Genomic DNA, 22,788 nt, shown 5'->3' with positions numbered 1-22,788 from the left:
CCCATCCACCACCTTGCGCTGCACCGGGGACAGTTCCCTGACAATAACCAACTTGGATAGCCTTAAAACAGGACTGGACAAATTCAGGGAGATGGCTGTCAGTGGCTACTAGCCATGGCCTCCTTTGGCCTCCATGGTTGGAGGCAGTAATGCTTCTGAATACCAGTCACCGGAAACTGCAGGAAGGGAGAGTGGCTGTTGTGCTCAGATCCTGCTTGGGGGCTTCCCATAATAAGCATCTAAGTGGCCGCTGGGAGAACAGGATGCTGGACTAGATGGGCCCCTTCGGCCGGATTCAGCAGCAGGGCTCTTTTTATGTTGTTAATTAAATACATAAATGCTTCTGTTTGCAAACATATCTTTATTTTTTATAAGGGAAAACAAACGTAAGGTTGAAAAAAGGGTGCGAGAAACAACTTCCAATGCAGAAGCAAAGGCATTTGGCCCAGTCTACCGCTGCTCTCTGCCCGTACTTTGTGACAGTCTGGGCTGTGTCTGGGGAATCTGTGACCCTCCAGATGTTGCTGGACTCTAGCTTGCAGCAGCCTCAGCCAGTGTGGCCAATGGTCAGAGATGATGGGAGTTGTAGTTCAGAAGCACCTGCATGGCTCCCAGATGTTTCCCACTCCTGCTGCCCTAGGAAATGCTGTAAGCTATCCTCTTCTCACAATTAACTTTTTCAGATACACGTCCTGCTTCAGAGCTGCTGTTGCTTTAAAACTGATGATGGGACAGTCAAGACCAGGCTTCCTCAACCTCGGCCCTCCAGATGTTTTTGGCCTACAACTCCCATGATCCCTAGCTAGCAGGACCAGTGGTCAGGGATGATGGGAATTGTAGTCTCAAAACATCTGGAGGGTCGAGGTTGAGGAAGCCTAGTCAAGACGTACAGCAAAGGCGAGGCGGAAGGGCACGACTTGTGGGGTTGAAGGAACGTTATTGCACCCTAGACGGATGTTTCCTGGGAAAATAACCTCAGAGTTATCTGTGGTATGCTTTCTTTCTTGCAAGCATGCTTTGAATTGCAACCTGAGGCCACGCTTAAAACACAAAATTAAAGCGATCTGTTACCACTCTGAACATTCATGGCTTCCCCCAAAAGAATCATGGAAGCTATAGTGTGTTAAGGGTGCTGAGAGCTGTTAGGAGACACCCTCCACCCCATTCAAAACTACAATTCCCAGAGTGATTTAACAATTAATTCCTTGTTCACAGGGAACAACATGGTCGCCTTTTAACTCGCAGCAACCTGAACACACTACAGTTCTCAGGATTCTTTGGGGGAAGCCGCAGCTGTTTAAAGTGGTGTTAAGAATGCTTTGAAATGTATGGACAGGACCTAACACAGGCCACATTCACACCAGACATTTGAAGTGTTGTGATACCACTTCAAACAGTCATGGATTTAGAGCATCCTGGGAACTTTAGCTTGTTCAGGGTGCTGAGAGTTAGGAGACCCCTCTTCCCTCCCACAGAGCTTTAATTTCCAGACCTCCCTGGGGAAGAGTGCTAAACCACTCTGCAAACTATAGCTCTGGGAGGGGAATAGGGGATCTCCTAGCAACTCTCAGCACTCTTAACAAACTACAGTTCCTAGGATTCTTTTGAGAAACCATGGCTCTAAAATGGTACCATGGTGTTTTAAACACATGATGTGAATGTGGCTCAGTTGCCTGTGGCCAAGACAGTCTGAGAGATTTTGCACCTAGGACCAGCTAGTGAATTTTTCAGGAGTGGGGGGGGGGGGAATGGTTTCCCACCAAGCCGCTCCGGCTTCCTTAGCAAGGCTTGTCCTGCCCTCTGCACAAGACCTCCATCTGCCTCCGCTTGTCCTTCGCTCTCGTGATGGTCATCTTGAAGAGCCGGAGGTAGAGCTCGACAGCTGAGGGGGTGTCGTCATTACCCGGAATGGGGTAGGTGATGAGGGTTGGGTTGCAGTTTGTGTCTACCACGCCCACCGTGGGGATGTTCATCTTAGCTGCGTCCCGGATGGCCATGTGGGGCTCGAAGACGTTGGTGAGGGTGTTGGTGAGGATGATGAGGTCAGGCAGGCGGACGCCCAGCCCGTACTGGATATCGGCATTGGTCAACAGGCCACCCTGCCAGTAGCGAGTGTGAGCATATTCACCGCATTCCTTGGCGGTGGCCTCTATCAGGTGGGAAAACTGACGGTTCCGGCTGATGAAGAGGATTATGCCTTTGCGGTAGGCGACGTGAGCTATGAAGTTGAGAGCCAGTTGGAGGTGTGCCATTGTCTGCTCCAGGTTGATGATGTCCTGATCGAGGCGGCACCCAAAAATGTATGGCTCCATGAATCTGTAGGAGACAGAGGCGAAACATGAGCAGTGGTGGGGTTTGGTTTTTGGTCTTTGTAAAGCCATGGGAGACTTGACACATCTCAAAATCTCTCTCTGTGTATGTGTAGCTATCTATCTATCTCTCTATCTACTAGAACATGAAGCCCTTCACAACTTGGGACCAGTGAACCTGCAGGGTGTCTTAATGCATGAGAACCAGTGTGGTGTAATGGCAACCTAAGGCCCGTGGGCCGGATGCGGCCCAATCACCTTCTCAATCCGGCGCGCAGACGGTCCGGGAATCAGCGTGTTTTTACATGAGTAGAATGTGTCCTTTTCTTTAAAATGCATCTCTGGGTTATTTGTGGGGCATAGGAATTCATTCATTCCCCCCCCCCAAAATATAGTCCAGTGTCCCACAAGGTCTGAGGGACAGTGGACCGGCCCCCCTGCTGAAAAAGTTTGCTGACCCCTGTATTAAGGGCTCTGTTTACAAGAAAACTGGTGGGATCACTGACCTGTGACGGCAACCCTTCTTGTGGCCCAGGTGGACTCTGGCATCAAAGAGGTCCCTTAAGGAGAAGAGCTCTTGCAGGTTGAAGAAATCAGGGTTTTTCAGGGGCTCCCCTAGGAGCCTGTCATAATCGACTGAAAGAGGGGGGAGAAAGTGACTAATTGGCTCAAACTCAGTTGCCAAATGACATAGCACAAGAGAAGAGGAAATCTTTGGGATTTGCATCAAAACCTTGTACAAAAACATCACAGCTCCTTTTGATTTGCCAGCTATTTGTCCCACAACCCTTTAAGCCTACCCTTTCAGTGGCTTTGAAATTCATAGAAATGGCTATTAACCATTATGGCTATTCTGCTTCTGAATCCCAGTTGCTGGAAAACACAGCAGGGGAGAGGGCTCTTGTGCTTGGATCCTGCCCATGGGCTTCCTGTTGGGGCATCTGGTTGGCCACAGAGATGCCGGGCTAGACAGCCCCCCCCCTTTGGCCTGATTCAGCAGGACTAGTTCTCATAGGGTCACTCACCCCATTTTCCTTTCGTCAACACCTCACCCTCCCCACCCTTTCCTGAATGGAAGAGAGGATTGAAATGGCCTAAGATCCCTCCCCTGCCCCAATCCAGCTACAACTTGTGACTGAAGTGGCTTTGAATCCCAGGGCCAAATCCAGCACTCCCGTCAGCAGCAATCCCACCCTCCTCTTTCCCCAGCGATGCTCACCAGTGGGAGCTTCTTCTGGACTTGTTGCTTGAAGAGTTGTATAAAGCCTCTGAAGTGTGGGAGGGGTCTTGGTCCAAGCACCCAAGCTGCAAAGTCTGGGGAGGACTGATCCAGGCAGAGAGTACAGAGAGAAACCGGGATGGGGTTGGGACAACACAATTTTGTAGAAGGTAAGTCACAACAAACTTCTGAAATAGACGGGCATAGTAACTATAAGTCTGTTGGAAGATTCAGGACAGATAAAAGTACGTGTTGGCGCAGCACAGAATTTATACAGGAATCTCAACTAAAATATACATGACAGATGGTCATCCAACCTCTGCTTAAAAACCTCCAATGAGAACCCACCACCTCTTGACTGTTCCACTGTTGAACAGTTCTTACATTCATAATGCTCTTCCTGATGCTTAGTCTTTCTTCTAAACTTGAATCCATTGATTTGGTTCCTAGCCTCTGGAGCAAGAAGAAACAAGCTTGCTCCACCTTCCATGTGCAGCCCTTTAGATATTTGAAGATGGTTATCATATGTCCTCTCTTTCTCCTCTTTTCCAGGCTAAATATACCTTATTCCCTCAACTGTTCACCATAAGGCTTGGTTTCCAGACCCTTCATCATCTTGGTCACCCTCCTCTGTGCACACTATCAATATCCTTCTTAAATGGTATTGCCCAGAGCTGGACACAGTACACCAAGTGTGGTCTGACCAAGGCAGAATAAGGCAGGACTATTACATTCTACGGGTCGGCACGCTATACTTTTGTTGATGCAGCCTAGAATAGCATTAGTGCTTTTTGCTGCTGCATCACACCACTGACTCGTGTTCAGCTTGTAGTCTTATAAGTCTCCAAGATCCTTTTCACACATACTACTGGCAAGGCAGGTGTCCTCTATATTATATTTGTCCAAGTCCAGAGGGAGTCTATCGAGATTCCTAGGTTTTTAGGGAAGTTTGGCATAGCTGTCAACTTTTCCCTTTTTTTAAAAAAGGGAAACTCCCTTATTCCGAATAGGATTCCTCGCAAGGAAAGGGAAAAGTTGACAGCTATGGTTTGGCCACTGTGTGAACAGGATGCTGGACTAGATGGGCCCCCCTTGGCCTGATCCAGCAGCCAGGCACTTCTTAAGCCCTCAAGTCTGCATTATGGTTTGTAGCCCCCGTCTCCAATTTCCTTCCCTACAGAAAACTACGAGAACCCTCCTAACCCCGATTCAGCAGTCCTGGAGCATGTACAACGTGCTTTTTTTCCCTTTCCGTACACGCGTGCACGCGGGGCTTGTGTTCTGCATTGCGCTTGGAGGCAGGCTATTTTGCACCTCCTCCTCCTCCTGCGTTGCAGGCGTAAAAGCTGCTTTATGCCTAGCGGGGGGGAACCTTTGCCCGCCGCGTTCGCCCTTCCTTTTCCTTACCTGCCGCTGCTCCTCGGAGAAACCTGGGCGCCGCCATTATGCTTCTACTGGCCGCAGGAAGGAAGGAAGGTCGGAGGGAGGGAGCGAGAGGCCGCCTGTCCCTGCGCGTAGCAGCTCCACCTGCTGTTGCAAAAGCGCAAAGCGGACTCAAACGCAATTCCCTCCCCGCCAATGCAGCTTTACAGAACGAAGTGAATCGTGCGCGGTGAATGCGGATCCCCAAGGCCCTTTTTTGTCACGCCTGGCTCAGAGACCTAACTTACAAAAACAAGCATTCAAAACAACCTGAAAGGGTAATCAAATAATGCATCTTATTGATACGAACAGGGCAAGCTGCCTTATACTCAATCAAGACGTTGCTCCATCTTGCTTTGTGTTGACAACTGACTGACAGCTGCTCTCCTGGGTTTCTGGGAGAGAGGTTCTTCCAGCGCTACTTGGAGATGCCATTGGGGACTGAACCTGGGACCTTTTGTACGCAAAGCAGATTATCTACCACCAAACTAGGTCTGTTCCTCAAATTTAATATATATATATTATTATTAAGCAGATCCAATTCAACCCTGCCCCACTAAAAGATCAGCAGGAACTGGGTATACGGCGGTATATAAATTCAAACCACCACCACCACCAGGAAAGTCAGTGCTGACAATACTAATCTAGATGGACAAATGTCCTTATTGGTTTAATGCAGCTTCCCATTCTCTTATTTAATCCAGCCTTTTATTCAGAACCATGAGGACTAGAATCTTACTTAATTTTCAGGGGGAAAGCCATACTTCAGTGGTTGAGCACCTGCTTCGCATGCAGAAGGTCTCAGGTTCAATGCCCACTGAAACATCTCCAGGTAGGGTTGGGAGATGCCTTATGTCTGAAGCCCCGAAAAGCTGCTGCCACTCAGTGTAGACAACACTGAGCTATATGGACCCATGCTCAGTGGCGTAGGAAGGTGGGGGGTGATAGGGGCGGGGTGCCCTGTGTTCCAGGGTAGGGGGTGACACTTGGCAGCCCCTCCCGCCACTCCCCAAGCCAAGCCCCGCCACCCAGCACCCCGTCCGTGCGGCGGTGGCTCGTAAGGTTGCTGCGGGAGCAGCAGCGCTGGACCAGGCAGCCAAGCGGCTTCCTCCGCCACTGCCCATGCTCCTGTTTTAATGCAGGCTTTTTTTCAGGGCTAGGAGCTCTAGAATTTTACTTTATTTTCAGGGGAAGGGCTGTAGCTCAGTGGTTGAGCACCTGCTTTGCATTCAGAAGGTCTCAGGTTCAATCCCCACTGGCATCTCAAGATAGGGCTAAGAACGTCCCATCCGAAACCTTGGAGAGCTGCTGTCAGTCAGTGTCTGCAATACTGAGCTAGATGAACCAGTGGTTTGACCCACTATCAATCCAGAGGTGGGGGTGGGTGGGTCTTGGTGGTCCTGTCCTATGTATTATGTATTTTATTTACAGCCCATCTTTCCTCCAAGGAGCTCAAGGTGGTGTACAACAGCCCAAAGGGGTACATTGGGCTAAGAGTCAGTGACAGGCCCAAGGTCACTGAATGAGTTTCCTGAGTGAGTGGGAATTTGAACCTTGCTCTAACTACCACACAACACTGCCCTAGTATTACTGGGTGTCAAATCCATACTGATATTCTTGGAAAGTTGTCCAAATTGGACGATGGTCCCTTTAAGAGCTGTTCCTGCTTGGCACGGTCTCCTAGCAACCCAGTGGCTTTGTTTCTATACAAGAGCCAACCACCATCTTTGAGGTGGGTTCTTTTCTGCCACTCCCCCCCCCCCCTCACAGCAGCCTTTCAGAAAGAGAGTTACAACCCCCCCCCCCGCACCATAGCCCCTTCTTTCTGCAATGTCCCAGGAGCAGCGTTGCCCAGATACAACAGTCTCCCTTGAGAAAAAGGATGGGGAGGTGGGCCAGAGGACCTCTGATTACTACAGAGTGGAGCCAACCTTGCCTCGCAGATTCAACAATCCTGGATGGTTCCAGGGCTACAGGTGAGAGGGATGGATGGTGGGCACCTGCTTTGCAAACAAATGTGCCCTCCCCTAAAGGAATCACTGGGTTGGGGGGGGGGGAGAGAGAAGAACCTTGCCTGAAACTCTGGAGAGCAGCTGCCAGTCAGTGCCTGCTTTTTTCTTTTTGTAAATATGATTAAATATAATTTTATCAGGTATATAAAACAAAGAGAACCATTATAACAGATGCAAATCAAAACATGAAAAATGGAACTACAAAGTAGGCACATAACAAATCCAGTTGCACAGGGGTTAAAATAACGAAACTGGTGGTAAAGAATACTTCCACATTTGCCAGGCTTGTGATGAGGGTTTGTCTTTGAAAATGATGGTTCTGCTGTTTACGTCATAAAGGAATGCCAAATCAAATAAAAAAATGTCTGGAAGTTCTAGTCCCTGTTGGAATCTCAAATCTGTAATTTTCTCCATTTTAGCTCTTCCAGAGTGAGTGGCACTGAGTGTCCAGTGCCAGTTTTTGGGGTTCCCCCCCACTGAATTGCAATTACTGTCCGAGCTGCCAAGATCATATATATGACCAATTCTTCTGCCAACATTGGTTGTCCTAATAGTAAAAGTGTGATTACCTACATTCAACTGGAATCCTGTCTTTCAGATATAAAGAGCCCAACCCGCTGTTCAGGACCACCAACATGGACTACGGTGGGAAACCCCCCACGGTGCATGACATGCCGGTATGAGCAGTTTTGCTGACTTGTTGTGTCCCAGACAGGTTCATGGTCGTTGTTTTAATCCACGGAGCCCTAGAAATCATGAGGCCAAAGTACACCTTAAGAACCACTTGATCTCTTATGCTCTACCTGAATCACCGAGGTTATGTATTTTATTTATATCCCACTTTTTTTCTTCAAGGAGCTCAAGGTGGCAAACTTGGTTCTGCCTCTGCTCAATCTCCACAACAACCCTGCAATGTAGGTTTGGGTGATAGGCAGGGCCTGGCCCAATGTCATGCCCCGTGTGCTTCATGGTGAGTATGGAATTGAACCCTGGTCTCTCCCAGGTCCAAGTCCGACAACTTTAACCACAACACTGCACTATACATGTTCCCGGTTTCTCCTCCTAACATCCCTTTGAGGTAGGCTGGCTCAAGATCACACCCAGTGCGCTTCATGACGAGTGGGGATTTGAACCCAGGCCTCCCAGGCCCTACTCCAGCACTCTAACCACTACACTACACTGGTTCACTCAGCCTTTATTAGGGAGCCCCTGCCCTGAGTAGCTCCCTGCCAGTGGAGGTTTGGTAGGAATCATTTTTTCCTTTTTTTAGATGTCTCCTTAAAATGGTGCTACCCAGACAGGCCTTTAGAGCATGGCTTTAAAACCCCCCACAACCCCCCGTCAGTATGTATTGATGTTTTTACAAGAAGATAAGCAGAAACACCAGCAATTTTGTATTGCTGCATTTTTAATGGAAGTGTGGTATACAGATATTATAATAATGAATAAAATATCATGAGTTGCTCCATGAGAAGAGCACTCAAAATGCAGCTGGAACCTTACTTCTAATTGTCCCTAGGAAAGAGGGAAATTGCTTCTTAGAAAAAGACCCATTCTTTGAGAGAAGTTATCCTCATTATGATACAGTGGTACCCCGCTAGACGAATGCCTCGCTAGACGAAAAACTCGCTAGACGAAAGGCATTCGCTAGCGGAAGGCTGTCTCGCAAGACGAATTTTTCAATGGGCTTGCCTCGCAAGACGAAAAAATTTCCGATTTTTTTTCTTTTTTTCGTCAAACCGCTACTCTCTCGTTGGTGCTTCGCAAGACGAAAAATTCGCTATACGACAGCACTCGCAGAACGAATTATTTTCGTCTAGCGAGGCACCACTGTAGTCCTCTGGGGTGCCATAATTGTGGGTGAGTTGATCATTAGGGACATGGACAACTGTGTGTGCATGAAGAGGGCTATTGATGGCTACTGGCCAAGGTGGCTATGCTCTGTCTCCATAAGCTAAGAGGCAATAATGCTTCTGAATGACTGTTGCTGGAAACCGCAGGATGGGAGTGTTGCTCATGTGCTCTGGTCCTGCTTGGGAACTTCTGATAGCGGGCATCTGCATGGCCACTGTGATGACAGGATGCTGGACTAGATATGCATTTGGCCTAATCCAGCAGAGCTCTTTTTAGGTCCTTAGGTCCTACATGCTAATTCTAGTGCTGGAGTCACTATGCCTCTGAATACAGTACATTGCTGGGAATTGCCAACTGGCAGAAGACTTTTCCACTAGGAATTCTGCTTGTGGGTTTCCCATAGCGGGCCTCTGGTAGGACACTGTGAGAACAGGAAACTGGACTGGGTGGGCCCCCTTCGTTCTGTTCCAGCAGGGGCTCCTTATGTTCTTATACAGACTGCAGGGTGACTTCCCTGCCTTCTAGGCAGGAGTCAGTGTCCTTAGTGCACAGGTTCCTAAACAAAACTTTCATTTTGTGTGCCTAGAGGGGGTTCCCTGTGGTCTGAGTATTCAAGTTCCAGATAATCATTCACATCCCACTTTCTTCCCAACAGACCAGCTTTCATGCTTCCCCACATGCCTTCTCAAACCACCTTGTGAAGTTTGGCCCATACCGGAACAGCGGGATCAACACCCACACAGAGAAGAGCTATGTGACAGGCTCAGAAAACTTCATCACCTGCTTTGACACGCTAAACTTCCACCCCAGTTACAGGACTGGGGGGCCATCCTTTTGCGAGTAGGGGGCACCTGGAAGCCAAGTTGCTGCCCATTTAAGCTTTCACTCCTTTATCCTAACTAACGACACCAAGGAATGATTATGAAAACTGACTACTTTGAAACTCCTGAAAAAAACAGCTTTTTTCTGTGGCCCCCATTCCTAGTTTCAGTAAACAATTTCTGCTTACATGCTCCTCTCTCTAGAAAGCTCTTACAGGTTTCAACAAGTGGGGTTAAATGGCGTTGGATTGCATCCAGGGTAAAGAGCTTGCAGAGAATATCACTGTTAGGCTTAATTAAGGTTACCGTGTAACAATAGTATTGTGTCCATCATTAAAATGTTGGGAATGCAGCAATCTGCATGCATTGTCTGCCTTCACACTTGGGGAAGGGCTGTATCTCATTGGTGGAACATGTCGAAGGTCCCGGGTTCAATCCCTGCTGGCATCTCCAGCTAGGGCTGGGAATGCCCTGCCTGAAACCCTGGAAAGACTTTGGTAACTATGGGAAGACTAGTCATTGTAGGCAATACTGAGCTAGGTGGACCAACAGTCAGAGCTGGAATATGGCCACTTATGTTCCTAATTAATTCAGAACAATGAAGTCATAAACTTGGGATGAGTTTACCTGCAAATTACCTTACTCCGTAAATGCTCACACGACTGCTTCAACCTGTGAAACTGGCACTGTTACAGGTGCCACATAATACTCATTCCCCATTAGTAAGAAATCCATCTTTTAGTATGGCAGCACCTACACTCTGGGAACACCCTGGCTATTGATACCAGGCAGGCACCTTTCCAGCAGGCTTTTCTTTTGTTCTTCCTCTGCTGTTGGGAGCTAGAATGCCTCTGAATACCAGTTGCTGGGAATCATAAGCGGAAAGAGTTGCTCTTGCTCTGGTCTTGCTTGTGGGCTTCTTTCCATTGGGGGTTCTGGTTGGCAACTGTAAGAACAGGATGCTGGACTAGATGGGACCCCTCTGGCCTGATCTAGTAGGCTCTTTTATTGACTGGGGTACAGAATACAACTGTTCCTTTCTGCTCACACCTTAAGATGGTGGACAGAGCCCCTTTGGAAACGGCCCGAGTAAGATAAACGGCAACGGACCAAGTGGTGGCTATGGACCTAAATCTCTCCGAAACATCTGAGACATTAAAAAAGAAAACACTTTTAGTTTCATGGTTCAAACTCTGAACCCGGTTTATTAAATCTTATAAATGCATGAATGTACACCATTTCTTATATACAAAACAAGTTTAAAAGTGCTTCTTCAGTCACACAGAATCGAAACCACAAGCTACAAAGTACTGCAATTTGACTGATGAATACAGATGCACCCCCCCAAGGGTCCCCATAAACTGATCTGGGGTTTTAAAGAGCAATGGAAGAATTTATAGTAAGGGTTTATAGTGAGAAGAGGCAGATTGTCATGAGGTTTCAATGTAAAATTAGATGTGAAAGCAGCATTTTTTTAAAACACACACACACACACACACACACACACACACAGAGAGAGAGACTAGTTGGAGGGGGGAAATGCAAATTCTGAGATGCAACCACTTTCTGCTATCACGTTTACCTTCTATGAAGGAAGGCAAGAAGTAACTTCAATATACCTGCTCTTGGAATGAAACACATGACTCTGTGGAAGCGTCTAAGACAGCCCTCATCAACCAGGTGCCTTCCAGAAGTTCTGGACTACAACTCCCATCAGCTCCAGGAAGCACAGGCCCTAGGTTAGGGAAGGCTGTTCTAAGAATAAGGTCAAAAGTCTCAGACCAGAGTTATCTTCATTGTCTGTGATAAGTGGGTGGGGAACTCCTGCACCCTCCAGATATTGTTAGATTCCAACTCCCATCAACTCCACGCCAGCATGACCAGTGGCTGGGGATGATGGGATTGTTACTCCAGCAACATCTGGAGACCCCACAAGTTTTCCAATCCTGATGTAGTACAATGAACATGAACTACAGTTCTCTGCAGTTAGGGGTGCTCTATAAACTGTTACAAAAAGACTCACAAAGCACTTTTAAAATAACTTAGAACAGTCTTTAAAAGGGGGGGGATGGGAATCAAGTCTATGTAATAGGTGACAGATTCCTTCAATGGAAAGATATACTATCTGCATTTGTCCCAAATTCTCTTTCCATTTTGAATACTTTGAAGACCACGACACTCGGGGCTACTTAATAAAGACTACATTTTCTTTCTCTGATAAGGATAAATCTCTTGGTCGGGAGGGGGGAGGCATAAGTTTTCCACTGTGGATGAATATCTTGAGGTGCTGAGTAGATAAGGGGGTTGGGCTAGATGACCCTTTGGATTCCTTCAAACTCTACAATTAGAAGATTCTGTCCTTGTAACTCAAGGATGATGCAGGGGAGGGTGAGGAAAAGAACATTCACCCCAGTAATGTTGCAACGAAATCCTCACCCCTTCCAGCATGAAAATTAATCAAGATGTCAGAAAACCTAACTGTAATGCAGGCTTTTACCTTAAAAACCCCCACACACGGATGCTGTAAAAAATAAAGCCCTTACAAACTGGAGATCTTGCTTTTCACCAGCGTGTATACTCCACTGGGGTTACACCTACAAATTCTGCACAGCCTTCCTCTAAAACTCTTTGGGCTTGCTTGCTCCTCTGCTATCCTATCCTGGCCAATCAAGGATTCTCCATCTGTTGCAAGCTATAAGAGCTGCTGGGAACTTTACTACACTCCTTTCAACTGGTGTGAAGCTCCAGGGTTTTCCGTTCTTTTACCCCGTCAGGGAACTCAGCACACAGGGACACTGTGCTAACTCTGACCCCTTGGTCATTAGCTGTGCTGGGTACGTGCAAAGGAAAACCAGTCAAAAAGGGACAAGCCCCTCCTGAAGATATATCTGCCTCTTTAAATCCTGCCTGACACCTGGATCTTAGAACCCTCGCTCTCTGCAGTCTCACTACTTGCCTCTTACTAAGCAAATCTGATACTGGGACACCTCCCTGCCTCTTGAATGACAGATCTTCCCTACCCTGCCCTTTCCCTACAAACACAGGTTTTTTTTTATTCTGAGTGCTTCTGAGGCCTGCTATAAACTTGCTGGAAACTTTGAACTCATATGGGCTTTTCCTTTTGAAAGAAGACAATGGTTTAAAGTAATTTTGTGATTTAAAGTTCTCAGATTTGCCCTTCCCAGGTGGAATGTTTTTTTGGTCAAGCTTGCTATCATAGCCAACCTTTCTTTGAACCACTGCCTGTTTTGCAGGTAAACCTGATCTTTTTGTCTGCACAGTACCTTGACTGCACAGATCCCACTCAGACGAGACCACGTGCATGTCTTCTTTAGCCTTCAGAGAACTTCTCAACACAACCATAAGTGGACCTGCCTTCTTTGCTTTTTTACTCCATTCCAGCAAGGCATTGCCTCTGTCTCTGAACAGCTGGTGCTTGGCTTTAGATATGGCTGTTTGGGGTTTATCAATTTGCAAGGTCTCAACAATCCCATCAGTTCTGGGTACTTCTGTGGAATCTTTAGCCTTTTCTGCCAAGAACCTCTGGATTTCTTGCTCGATGCTGTCATCACTATCCATGGAGCTGCTGTTGTCTGTCAGGGATGTGGCAGCCCAAAGACACTGATTGCTTTTTGCTCCATCCCGAGTTTTGGGCCCTGCCACTGACTTAGTGTGGCATTCCTTTTTAAATTCCAACACACACTGTGTGGCTTTTGCACTTTGGGACTTCATGATGCTTCGGGGCCCTTTCTTTGCATCCTCTTCCCCAAAGTTTATTCCGGGGCTCATGAGGCAACTCTTCAGCAAGGTGGGAGCTTTGGGTTTGCAGTCTGTTTCTTTATCCTTCAGAATCTGCATCTCTGTCTCGCTAAACCGGACTCTCTTCTTGCATGGGATTCTTTGGTCTTTGGGTTTCTTCTTTAACTTTCGCTTAGACCTCAAGAGGTCCTTGATAGCTGTGTCCAAGTCCTCATCACTATCCAAAGAACTGCTCTTATCCTCTATGATGTACTTCTGTTGACCCCATGCCATGCTTTTAAAAAGTTCTCTAGCACCAAGCTGTCCTTGTGACAAAGGGTTTCCAAAATCTATTAAACTGGCAATGGTTACAGCATCTTGTTGGCAGCTAGCCACTGCCCCTCCAACCTTACTGTTTTTCAGTATGCTCAGACCACCTTCCCCTTGGGGTGTATTTGACAGCATCAGTTGTGTGCTTTGGCCTTGCTTGCTTCCTGCCTTGGGTTTCATTTTTTGACTTGGTGACAGTTTTAATGGTTGCCCAGAGAAGGGAGGAATTTGGGCAATATGTGAGACCCCTTCATTTTTTGCTACCAGGCCTCCTGCTTGTGCTTTGACCGCCAAAAAAGTTCTTATCTCTTGCTCAATGCTGTCATTGCTGTTCACGCTGTAGCTGTCACTTTCAATATGGAAGGGTGGCACACTCTGGGAGCAGAATGAAGGATCACTTGTTGCGAATGACCTGCTGCTGTTGCTGCTTCCTGTAGGGAGAGGTAAAATAGTCTTGGAGATGTCCAGGATGGCTTCTGCACACATCAGCTCGGCAGCAGTGTCTGTCCTACAAGAGGCCTGGAAGGTGAGTGCACACTTGGCAAAGCTGTCTTTCAGAGTAGGGCCAACATTGCCTTTCTCTTCTGTCTTGCTGCAAATGGCATCCAACTTATTAAATTCTGCTGCTTTAGAGCAGCTTTGCCTCCCCTTCCTGCTCAAAGCTTTCCTGGGGATCTCTGGCAAGGCACCTTTTACTGAACGGATCATCAGCCTGGCAGATATATCTTTTATCCTGATGGCCCCAAACTCTTCTTTCGGAAAAGGAGTGTGGCCTACTTTGGAGTCTGCTGCCTTCCTGGTTTTCTCCAGCTGGTAAAGCTGGATAGCTTCTTCAATGCCATCGTCACTACTTGAATCAGAGATGTCTATGCTTTGAAGGGTTTGCTCTTCCCTGGCTTTCCAAAGTGCCTGCCTTTTCTTGCCTGTTCTGCTTTGCTCCAGGATGCAAGAATGACCAACCAAAGGTGTTTTCAAGGGTGCTTGGCCTGTTGTACTGAAGTCACCAAGTTCCTCTCCATTGGTTTTTGACTCCTGTTTAGAAGCATTGGCGCCTCTGAGTTCCAGGTGGTGCCTTAAGAAGAGTGCCTTGCCCCGCTCTTGCTTCAGATACCTTTGCCGACTTTCTTTCCGGTTCCTAACTGCCAACTTCTCTTGGGCCTCTTTCTGGTGAAGTTTCCTACTCCCCAGTGTTATATCCTTTTTCCTTGACTGCTGTTTCTTCTCATTTAAGAACTGCTCTATCTCAGCTTTGATGCTCTGTTCAAAAGAATCGTTGCTGCTCACACTGCACGGGGAGAGAGCGGTGTCTCCCTCAAAGTAATTGGGGGAACAGGGGCACTGAACCTCATTCAACTTCACATTTGTAGGGAACACATTACAAGCTGCATTGTCTACACTGTGCAAACTCTTGGCCTCGCTTGGCAGTGGCAAAATGCACTGGCCTTTGTTTTTCAGATACTCTTGGATGGCCTCTTCTATGTCTCGGTCAACGGAATCATCACTATCAGAATTCAGTGAGAGAGGGCCAAATTCTGAGCTCTCTTCCACCTCCATGCCATCAGAGTCAGCAGGGCAGTGACTCTGGGTGTATTCAATGTGTTTCTGCAGCGTCCTGCTGCTGGCCCTGAGCTTGGGGCTCCTGACCTTGGTTCCCTTCTGCTTTTTCTGCGTAAGGCAGCCATATTCACTGCAACTGGCATCCAAGGATGCCTCTTCACTCTGGAGGTTGTTAATGATCATCTGGACTTGGGCACTGACAGCTGTCCTAGCAATGTCATCTTCAGATTCTGAGAAGCAGATGGGGTACCTGCAGTTCCTCGATGGGACAAAGGGCTCCCATGTCCTCTGGAGGGCTACCAAAGGGGGGGTGTTCATGAGAAACATCCTAATCGGTAGCAAGGAGGCCCTCTCAGGTACAGGTTCTCAGGCAAGTTGTTACACCATCCTAACACAAAAATAAAGGATGCACATGAACACAATGCCAGTTATGCAGAAAGCAAATGCACTGAAGTTTCCCAATCAAATTATACATATGACATGTTCTATATTAACTAATACCCTTTCAATAGCAGATGAAGGGCTGGTAAGTCCTATCTGGAGATGCCTTTGAGGATTGAACCTGGAACCTCTTGCATGCAAAGCAAATGCACCACCACTGACAAAGTCACAGACACAATTTCTAAACTTTTACCTGTACATATAAATTAGGATATGCAAATTTAGGGAAGGGCCATAGCTCAGTAGTAGAGCACATGCTTTGCTTAGCTCCAGGTTCAATCCCCTATGCAGTGGTGTCCAAACTTTTTTCAAAGAGGGCCAGATTTGATGAAGTGAAGGGCTGTGAGGGCCGACCAAAGTTGTTGACTTTTTAAAAGGATTTTACCCCAGGAAATAAACTGCCACAGGGTCAGGATTAAACCAACCGGCGGGCCAGATTAGGCCCCCGAAACGGACTTTGCACATGCCTGCCCTATGGCATCTCCAGGTAGGTCTAGGAAAGACTGGACTCTGAGCTAGATGGACCAGTTGCTCTGGATCTGTAGAAGGTAGCTTCCTGTGCACCTGCCTTGCATGCTGAGTCCCAATCCCTGGCATCCTCAGTCAGGGCTGAACCCTGGAGAACCGCTGCTGCTGCCAGTACTATACTGAACTGGACGGAACCCAGTTGCCTAACTCAGCACAATGGAGTTTTCAATGAAATCCCGTGTCCTTAAATACACGCTAAGTATCCGCTTTAAAGAAACAGCCTCTGCAGGTGGATCCTCGCCCTGAAGGGTAACGGAGCATGAGGTGTTTTGACGAACGTATTCCGCCACACCTCACTTCAATGTGTATTTCGTTTTTGTTTTTTTTGTAAGACTTGCCATAGCAAAACAAAACAAAACAAGCTGCAAATAAAATTATTATTATTATTATTATTATTATTAGTGAGGAAAACGCTCCCTCTCCCCCGCCCTGGCCTTGGGCTCCCTTCCCGCGCCAAAACAGCACTCTAAAACCGCAACAGCCGTTGCCTGTCTCGCTCGCTCAGCTCCCGTCCCCTGCAGGGCCCTCCTCCCCCTAAGGCCTCGTTGCCAAGGCAAACTCCCAGGCCTACCGCCACAGCCAGCAGCCTCCTGCGCAGTACCAACAGGACCCGGGGCCAGCCGCCTCCATTTCCCGCCCTCCGCTATTCCTTGCCCGGCCTCACATGCTCCGAGGGAACACCGCTCCTCCACCTTCTCCGAAGTAAGCACCGGGATGGACCGCCTCCCAGACTTAGCCCGGCGTCCCTTCTGCCGCCTTTCCCCCTTCTTCTTCTTCTGCTGCTGCCGCCGCAGCCTCCGCTGGTTCAAACCGGACAGGCTGTTCCGTCCTCCCGTCTCCCTCCCTTCCTCCGCCCGCGAGAAGAGAAGGAGCGGGGAGGCGGCGGCGAAGACGGCGAGACCTGGGCTCTGCCTGTGGAGGGGAGAGGGCGGCGTGGAAGAAAGGGTTAATGGAGGCCACCCCCTCCCACCACAGGGAGATATTTGGGGTGGGGCCTTCTCTCTCCCCCCCCCCAATCTGTTTTCTGTCTCCCTGTGCCTCAGTTACCCCCAGATGTCTTCTCAACCTTTCCTTCCTTTTTCAAAACCATTCTTCACTTTATTACACTCTGCTTCAGTTTTACCTCAAAGCTCCTGTTCCTCTTCCTTCCTAACGTTTATTTTCTTTCTCCACTTACTTCTATTTCCACTCCTGACTCTCTCTGCAGTAGTCAACCACAAAATGCTCCCTCTTCCTTTGCTTTCATTCCTAAATTTCTTCATTCCTTCCCCCCCAAAAAAACCTCTGCTTTATTCCATTCTGCCTCAGTTTCCACTCAGAGTGCATCTTCTTTCTCTTCTTTCCTTCCTAAACTTATTCACCCTCTTGCTTTCTGTATTTCTTCTGCATTGCCTTAGTTTCTTTTAGGCTGCTTCCTTCTCCTTTTCTAACATTTCCTCCCTCCCTTCCTAAATCTTATTTATTGTTTCCTCCCACCAGTTTCCTGTTCCTTTTCTTTCTTCCCTAAAGTGCATTTATTTACTAATTTATTTATTTCATTTCAGCTCATTTTCTCTCAAAAACTCTTTATGTTTGTGCAAATTTACTAAATTAAAAATGTATGGGGATCTACCCCCCTACAATTTCATAACAATATTTTTTCTTTGGGTCAAAACAAAACAAAAATAAAAAAAATCCTTCCAGTAGCACCTTAGGGACCAACTAAGTTTGTTCTTGGTATGAGCTTTCGTGTGCATGCACACTTCTTCAGATACACTGAAACAGAAGTCACCAGACACTTACCAGTATATATAGTGAGAGGGTGGGGAGGGGTATTACTAAGAAGGGTGGTGGGAATGGGTGATAGGCTGATAGCTGTGGTAAACCTGTTGACGACTGTTAACGACTGCAATTGGTCTTACAGGAAAAAGCAAGGCGTGGGAAGGTTAAAAATAGCTTTGTCATGTATTATGAGATAAGAATCCAATGTCTCTATTCAGACCAGGTCTCTCCATGGTTTTAAGTTTGGTAATGAGTTGCAGTTCAGCAACTTCTCTTTCCAGTCTATTTCTGAAATTCCTTTTTAATAAGACAGCTACTTTGAGATCTTGTATAAAATGTCCTGGGAGATTGACACTCAAAGACCACCAAGGAAATTGTGCTAAAGAGAATGTGCCAAGGGCAAGATAGCTTTGACCACTCTCTGATTCATGCCCCCAGCCCCAGGTGAGTCACATCAGAGGGCTAACTTTGTAATAGGCTTTCTGAAAACATTAGCTGAATATATTCCTAGTTCCTTGGGTAATAATAATAATAATAATAATAATAATAATAATGCTATTGCTAGTAAATGGTAGAATTTAGCATTTGGAGTATTACGGGAAGGTGCCAGGGCAGGCACAGTGTAAAAATATAGGCTGAGTCAGTTCTCCTGTTCAGAAGATTGGCTGACAGAGGTGCCATCAAAGAACAAAGACAGGTGATGGCAGGGGCATTACCCTGACAATAGGCGAGAGACAAAAAGTATCAGACAAATAGGGGGGTGGAATTCATCCTCAAGCTACCTATATGTTAGCAAAAGACAATAGCAGAGCTGGGAGAGGACGTTACCAGGGTTACAGGGGCATGATGTCACCATAGGAAAAAAGATGCCCTTTTTACATGAGGCTTGAGTACTGTTAGAGCAATGGTTTTTGGGAAGAAGAAGGGAGGGGCAGAACTCCATGTGCGCTGGCTGGGAGATGCTGCACCAAAAGACCGGGGAACATGGCTGGCTTTGCTCTGGGCCCAAGCTTGCTGAACTTAGGAGGAGAGCAACAAGGGACATTACTGGGATGTAATGTTCTGCACCCCCTCCTCCTAAACTCAGGTGTAAATATGTGTGGATAAACCATATTTCTTAAAAACACTACAGTACAGAAATACTACAGGATTTCTTAAAAACACTACAGTGTCCAAAGTGCCAGGAGCCCTAAAATTTTGCTACTGCTTGGCAGAGATTGAGGTGGCCTGTAGCAATATGCTAGCTGTCTCGGTATCAGATTCTGGTACCCATCAACTTCACGATGCACAGAAAAATTGAATTGCTACAGCTATAGAACTACATCACCTAGCTGGATTGTTGACCCTCAAATTGAAACACAAAGCCTCCATCTCAAATTGCTTTCCCAGAGTTACAATTGCTCTTGGGAGGAATTGTTTCCTGCCTATTCAGAAGCCCCCAGTTGTTTTTCCCTCCTAATGTGAGGTCACTTCTCCACACACACAAACACATAAAGGAGCAGAGATCTCGTGATATAAATTAACTTCAGAATTAAAGGTGCTGGCTTCAACTTTGTCATCTTTCCACCCCCCCCCCCAACACTATGAACATAAGAAGAGCTTGTTGAATCAGACCAAAAGCGGCCCATGTAGTTCAGCATCCTGTTCTCACAGTGGCTAAGCAGATTCTCATTATGGGAAGTCCTCAATCAGGATCTGAGTGCAACAACAACTTTTGCCTCCTCCAGTTTCCAGCAACTGGTATTCAAAAGCATTACTGCCTCCAACCATGAAGGCAGGGCATAGTCATTGTAGCTAATAGCCAATAATATCCTTCTCCTCCACGAATTTGTCCAATCCTCTATAGCAGGGGTCAGCAAACTTTTTCAGCAGGGGGCCGCCCCACTGTCCCTCAGACCTTGTGGGGGGGGCGGACTATATTTTGAAAACCAATATGAACGAATTCCTATGCCCCGCAAATAACCCAGAGATGCATTTTAAATAAAAGGACACATTCTACTCATGTAAAAACACTCTGATTCCCGGACCATCTGCGGGCCACATTTAGAAGGCGATTGGGCCGCATCCGACCCCCGGGGCTTAGTTTGGGGACCCCTGCTCCAAAGCTTTGTTGGTTACAATTTACTTTCCAGGTTGAATTCAAGAAGCTGCACCCCTTGCAACAAAGGTGCAAATGTGTTGCTCTTCGGATGTCATGGACCACAGCTCCCATCAGTCCCAGACGGCAAGCAATGAACTTGTAGTCCACAGCATCTCTGGGGAGCAACATGCTGGTCCCTCATCCAGAAGAGAAATAACAGAAACTGGGGAAGGGGTTGTAGCTCAGTGGCAGAGCAGATGCTTTGCATGCAGAAGGTCCCTGGTTCAAACCCCAGTAGCATTTCCAGGTGGGACTGGGAGAAATCCCTGCAGAAACCTTGGAAATATGCTGCCAGTCAGTATAGACAATACAGATATTTATTTATTTATTTAATTTATTTATTTATTTATTTATTTAAAAATTAATACAACGCCTGAATGTAAAACATCTAAAAGCTGTTTTACAACATCTGAGTTAGATAGACCAGTGGTCTGATTTGGTAGAACACAGCTTCATATGTACCTAAGGGATTTTGACTCTTTTAAGCCCTATAATTTAGGGGATCCTGAAAAAACAACATTTATTTCACCAGGGCTTCATACTTTAGTGTCTGGACTCAAAAGCTGTTAAGCAGATTTTGCTTCCAATGTTAATTGATCTTAGTTGCTGATGTTTTATGGATCTGGTTTGACAGTTTTACTCTATTGTATTGCCTTGGTTGTGAGCCAACATGAAGGTGGTTTATTATTATTTATTTTTATTTGGTTGGAAGGTACACGTTTATAAACAAATATGCATGTACACACATCTGTGACATCAATACTTTATATGTTTGCTGTGGGAAATGGGTTTGATTTTTTCTGTAGCAAATCTTTAAGAGGAGGCAGGCAGGAGATTCCAACAGGCAGGTTTCAATGACCTGGCTGTCATTAATGATATCCCATCAGATATTTGAAAGGAAGGATTCGGGCAACAGAATCATTCCAACAGGCTGCCCATCATATTCTGTTGCCTTTGGCACTGGGAAGCAGATGGTCAGCTGTTTTGACAGGGAGCTGGTTCCAGAAAAGATCAGTCTGGATTAAGCAAGTCTGATCTGCTCCTAAGGCTGGGAAACAAGCGTGGTATAATCAGCAGATCCTGACAGGTAGCAATTTCTGCCAAAAACATTGCCTAGTTGATTTTTTTACTACCCCCCAGGCCACATTTTTTTTTAGAAAAAAAACCCCAACTACCATTCTTGACCATTTCTCCAGAGCAAACCCATTTTAGATAATTGATTCTTGCCCCAGGCAAAAGATCTTATAATAGTCCAGGGAGCAAATTATGTCAGGTATCAGTTTCAAGCTAAAACTATACCTGTCCAATTCTGCTGGACAAGCAGGAAGCCAGATTATTGTGGGCTTCCTGAACAGTTTTTTTTTTTAATGGACAACTATGGGAAATAGGATACTTGGTCCTATGACTCTACCTTGGCTTCTCCTTGTGATAGCCAGTGTGGTGTAGTGGTGTCAGACTAGGACCTTGGAGGACAAGGATCAAATCCCCACTTGGCCATGAATTCCACGGGGTGATCTTTGACCAGTCACTGCCTCTCAGACTAATCTACCGCACAAGGTGTTGTGGGGATTAAATGTGGAGGAGAACCATGTATGACACTTTGAGCTCCTTGGAGGAAACAAGGTGGAATATAAATATAATAATAAAACTGCAGGCTTAATTGCCAGGGCATTTGGTACCTTCCTACACCCCTCAAGGGCAATGCTCTGTGAAACTCCCTTCTTCCAATTTTGCACATCTCATGCTATCGGTCAGGACAGGCTGGTAATAATATAGTACGTCTCTATTCTGCCCTATTCAGACCCCACCTGGGGTTCTTGGTCCAGTTCTGGGCACAATTAGCAGGAGGGAGTCTGATATGATGAAGGGTCTGGCAAACAAGTCTTATGAGAAATGGCTGGGGGATTTGAGGATGTTTAGCCTGGAGAAGAGGAGATTGAGAGGAGATAGGAGAGCCATCTTCAAGTATCTAAAGCAGTGGTTTTACAACCAGGGTGCTGTGGCACCCTGGGGTGACTTGAATGATGGTCAGACAGACAAACGAGATGTACCTCTCTACTTTTTCATCTATCTTTGTGCTATGTGATGCTGGTTGCCATTGAAAGATTGCTGCCTGAGTGTGCACCTCTCTAGCCCATCTCTATGATCCCAGCTGCTGTGGGGAGGCCTGAGCACTAAGTCACTGCCAGTTGGGACTGTCTGGAATCCTGTTTCAGTTTTGTTTTTTTAAATTGGGTGCTATCTTACAAAAACAACATTGAGAAAGGTGATGAATGACTCATAATTTTTAAAAAAGCCTTTTCATTGCTGCACTGCAAGGGGTTGGACTAGATGACCCTTGGGCTCCCTTCCAACTCTACAATTCTGCCATTCTATGAATTCAATTATAGACTTTTTTTGGAAATGCTTTGCTGGTCACAGACAAGAGCAGCCTCTATTAAAATTTATTGTGCACATTTAAATAACTTCTCGAATCTTTGTGGTCTATTCATCAAACCAGTAGAAATTTGCTTTAAAGGAATAACAAAGGAAACAACAACCCTGAGCGAGGCATTCTGCCCTAGCTGCCAAATCCCAGGCTTGCTTTTTGGGCAGGCTTGCTGTCCCGAATAAATACCTGTGGCGTCTCTTAGATGGTAATGGCTTGGTTGGACAT

The 22,788-nt window shown here is 46.7% G+C and overlaps 3 protein-coding genes across 3 annotated transcripts; 1 reads left to right on the top strand and 2 right to left on the bottom strand.

Annotated features, from left to right (window-relative positions):
- Nucleotides 1-1,730: 1,730 nt before the first annotated feature.
- On the bottom strand, nucleotides 1,731-4,981 carry MRPS2 (mitochondrial ribosomal protein S2). The gene is made up of 4 exons (XM_033137814.1): nucleotides 4,936-4,981; nucleotides 3,529-3,633; nucleotides 2,816-2,945; nucleotides 1,731-2,316 (listed from the first exon to the last, which is right to left on the bottom strand). The coding sequence occupies exons 1-4, from the start codon at nucleotides 4,970-4,972 to the stop codon at nucleotides 1,779-1,781; spliced, it is 810 nt and encodes a 269-aa protein (XP_032993705.1). The 5' UTR covers nucleotides 4,973-4,981; the 3' UTR covers nucleotides 1,731-1,778.
- Nucleotides 4,982-6,765: 1,784 nt separating this feature from the next.
- CZH9orf116 (chromosome Z C9orf116 homolog) lies at nucleotides 6,766-9,767 on the top strand. The gene is made up of 3 exons (XM_033137629.1): nucleotides 6,766-6,926; nucleotides 7,561-7,639; nucleotides 9,472-9,767. Exons 1-3 carry the CDS (start codon nucleotides 6,781-6,783, stop codon nucleotides 9,658-9,660), a joined length of 414 nt encoding a protein of 137 aa, XP_032993520.1. The 5' UTR covers nucleotides 6,766-6,780; the 3' UTR covers nucleotides 9,661-9,767.
- A 2,597-nt stretch (nucleotides 9,768-12,364) lies between these two features.
- On the bottom strand, nucleotides 12,365-16,936 carry PPP1R26 (protein phosphatase 1 regulatory subunit 26). Its single transcript, XM_033138233.1, has 2 exons — nucleotides 16,896-16,936; nucleotides 12,365-15,650 (listed from the first exon to the last, which is right to left on the bottom strand). Exon 2 carries the CDS (start codon nucleotides 15,587-15,589, stop codon nucleotides 12,365-12,367), a length of 3,225 nt encoding a protein of 1,074 aa, XP_032994124.1. The 5' UTR covers nucleotides 15,590-15,650; nucleotides 16,896-16,936.
- Between the last annotated feature and the right edge of the window lie 5,852 nt (nucleotides 16,937-22,788).

Source organism: Lacerta agilis, chromosome Z, assembly GCF_009819535.1.
Source record: "Lacerta agilis isolate rLacAgi1 chromosome Z, rLacAgi1.pri, whole genome shotgun sequence".
In the NCBI taxonomy this organism is placed as follows: Eukaryota; Metazoa; Chordata; class Lepidosauria; order Squamata; family Lacertidae; genus Lacerta; species Lacerta agilis.
This window is presented reverse-complemented; position numbering and strand designations above follow the sequence as displayed.

Bases quoted from the DNA above. Each gene is read 5' to 3' on its own strand.
- MRPS2 (XM_033137814.1), bottom strand. From the start codon at position 4,972: ATGGCGGCGCCCAGGTTTCTCCGAGGAGCAGCGGCAG. The intron at 3,634-4,935 runs GTAAGGAAAAGG...TGCCTGGATCAG, and splicing joins TCTCCGAGGAGCAGCGGCAG to TCCTCCCCAGACTTTGCAGC. The intron at 2,317-2,815 runs GTCAGTGATCCC...TGTCTCCTACAG, and splicing joins AAGAAGGGTTGCCGTCACAG to ATTCATGGAGCCATACATTT.
- CZH9orf116 (XM_033137629.1), top strand. From the start codon at position 6,781: ATGTCCCAGGAGCAGCGTTGCCCAGATACAACAGTCTCCCTTGAGAAA. The intron at 6,927-7,560 runs GTGAGAGGGATG...CCTGTCTTTCAG, and splicing joins GGATGGTTCCAGGGCTACAG to ATATAAAGAGCCCAACCCGC. The intron at 7,640-9,471 runs GTATGAGCAGTT...TCTTCCCAACAG, and splicing joins CCACGGTGCATGACATGCCG to ACCAGCTTTCATGCTTCCCC.
- PPP1R26 (XM_033138233.1), bottom strand. From the start codon at position 15,589: ATGTTTCTCATGAACACCCCCCCTTTGGTAGCCCTCCAGAGGACATGG.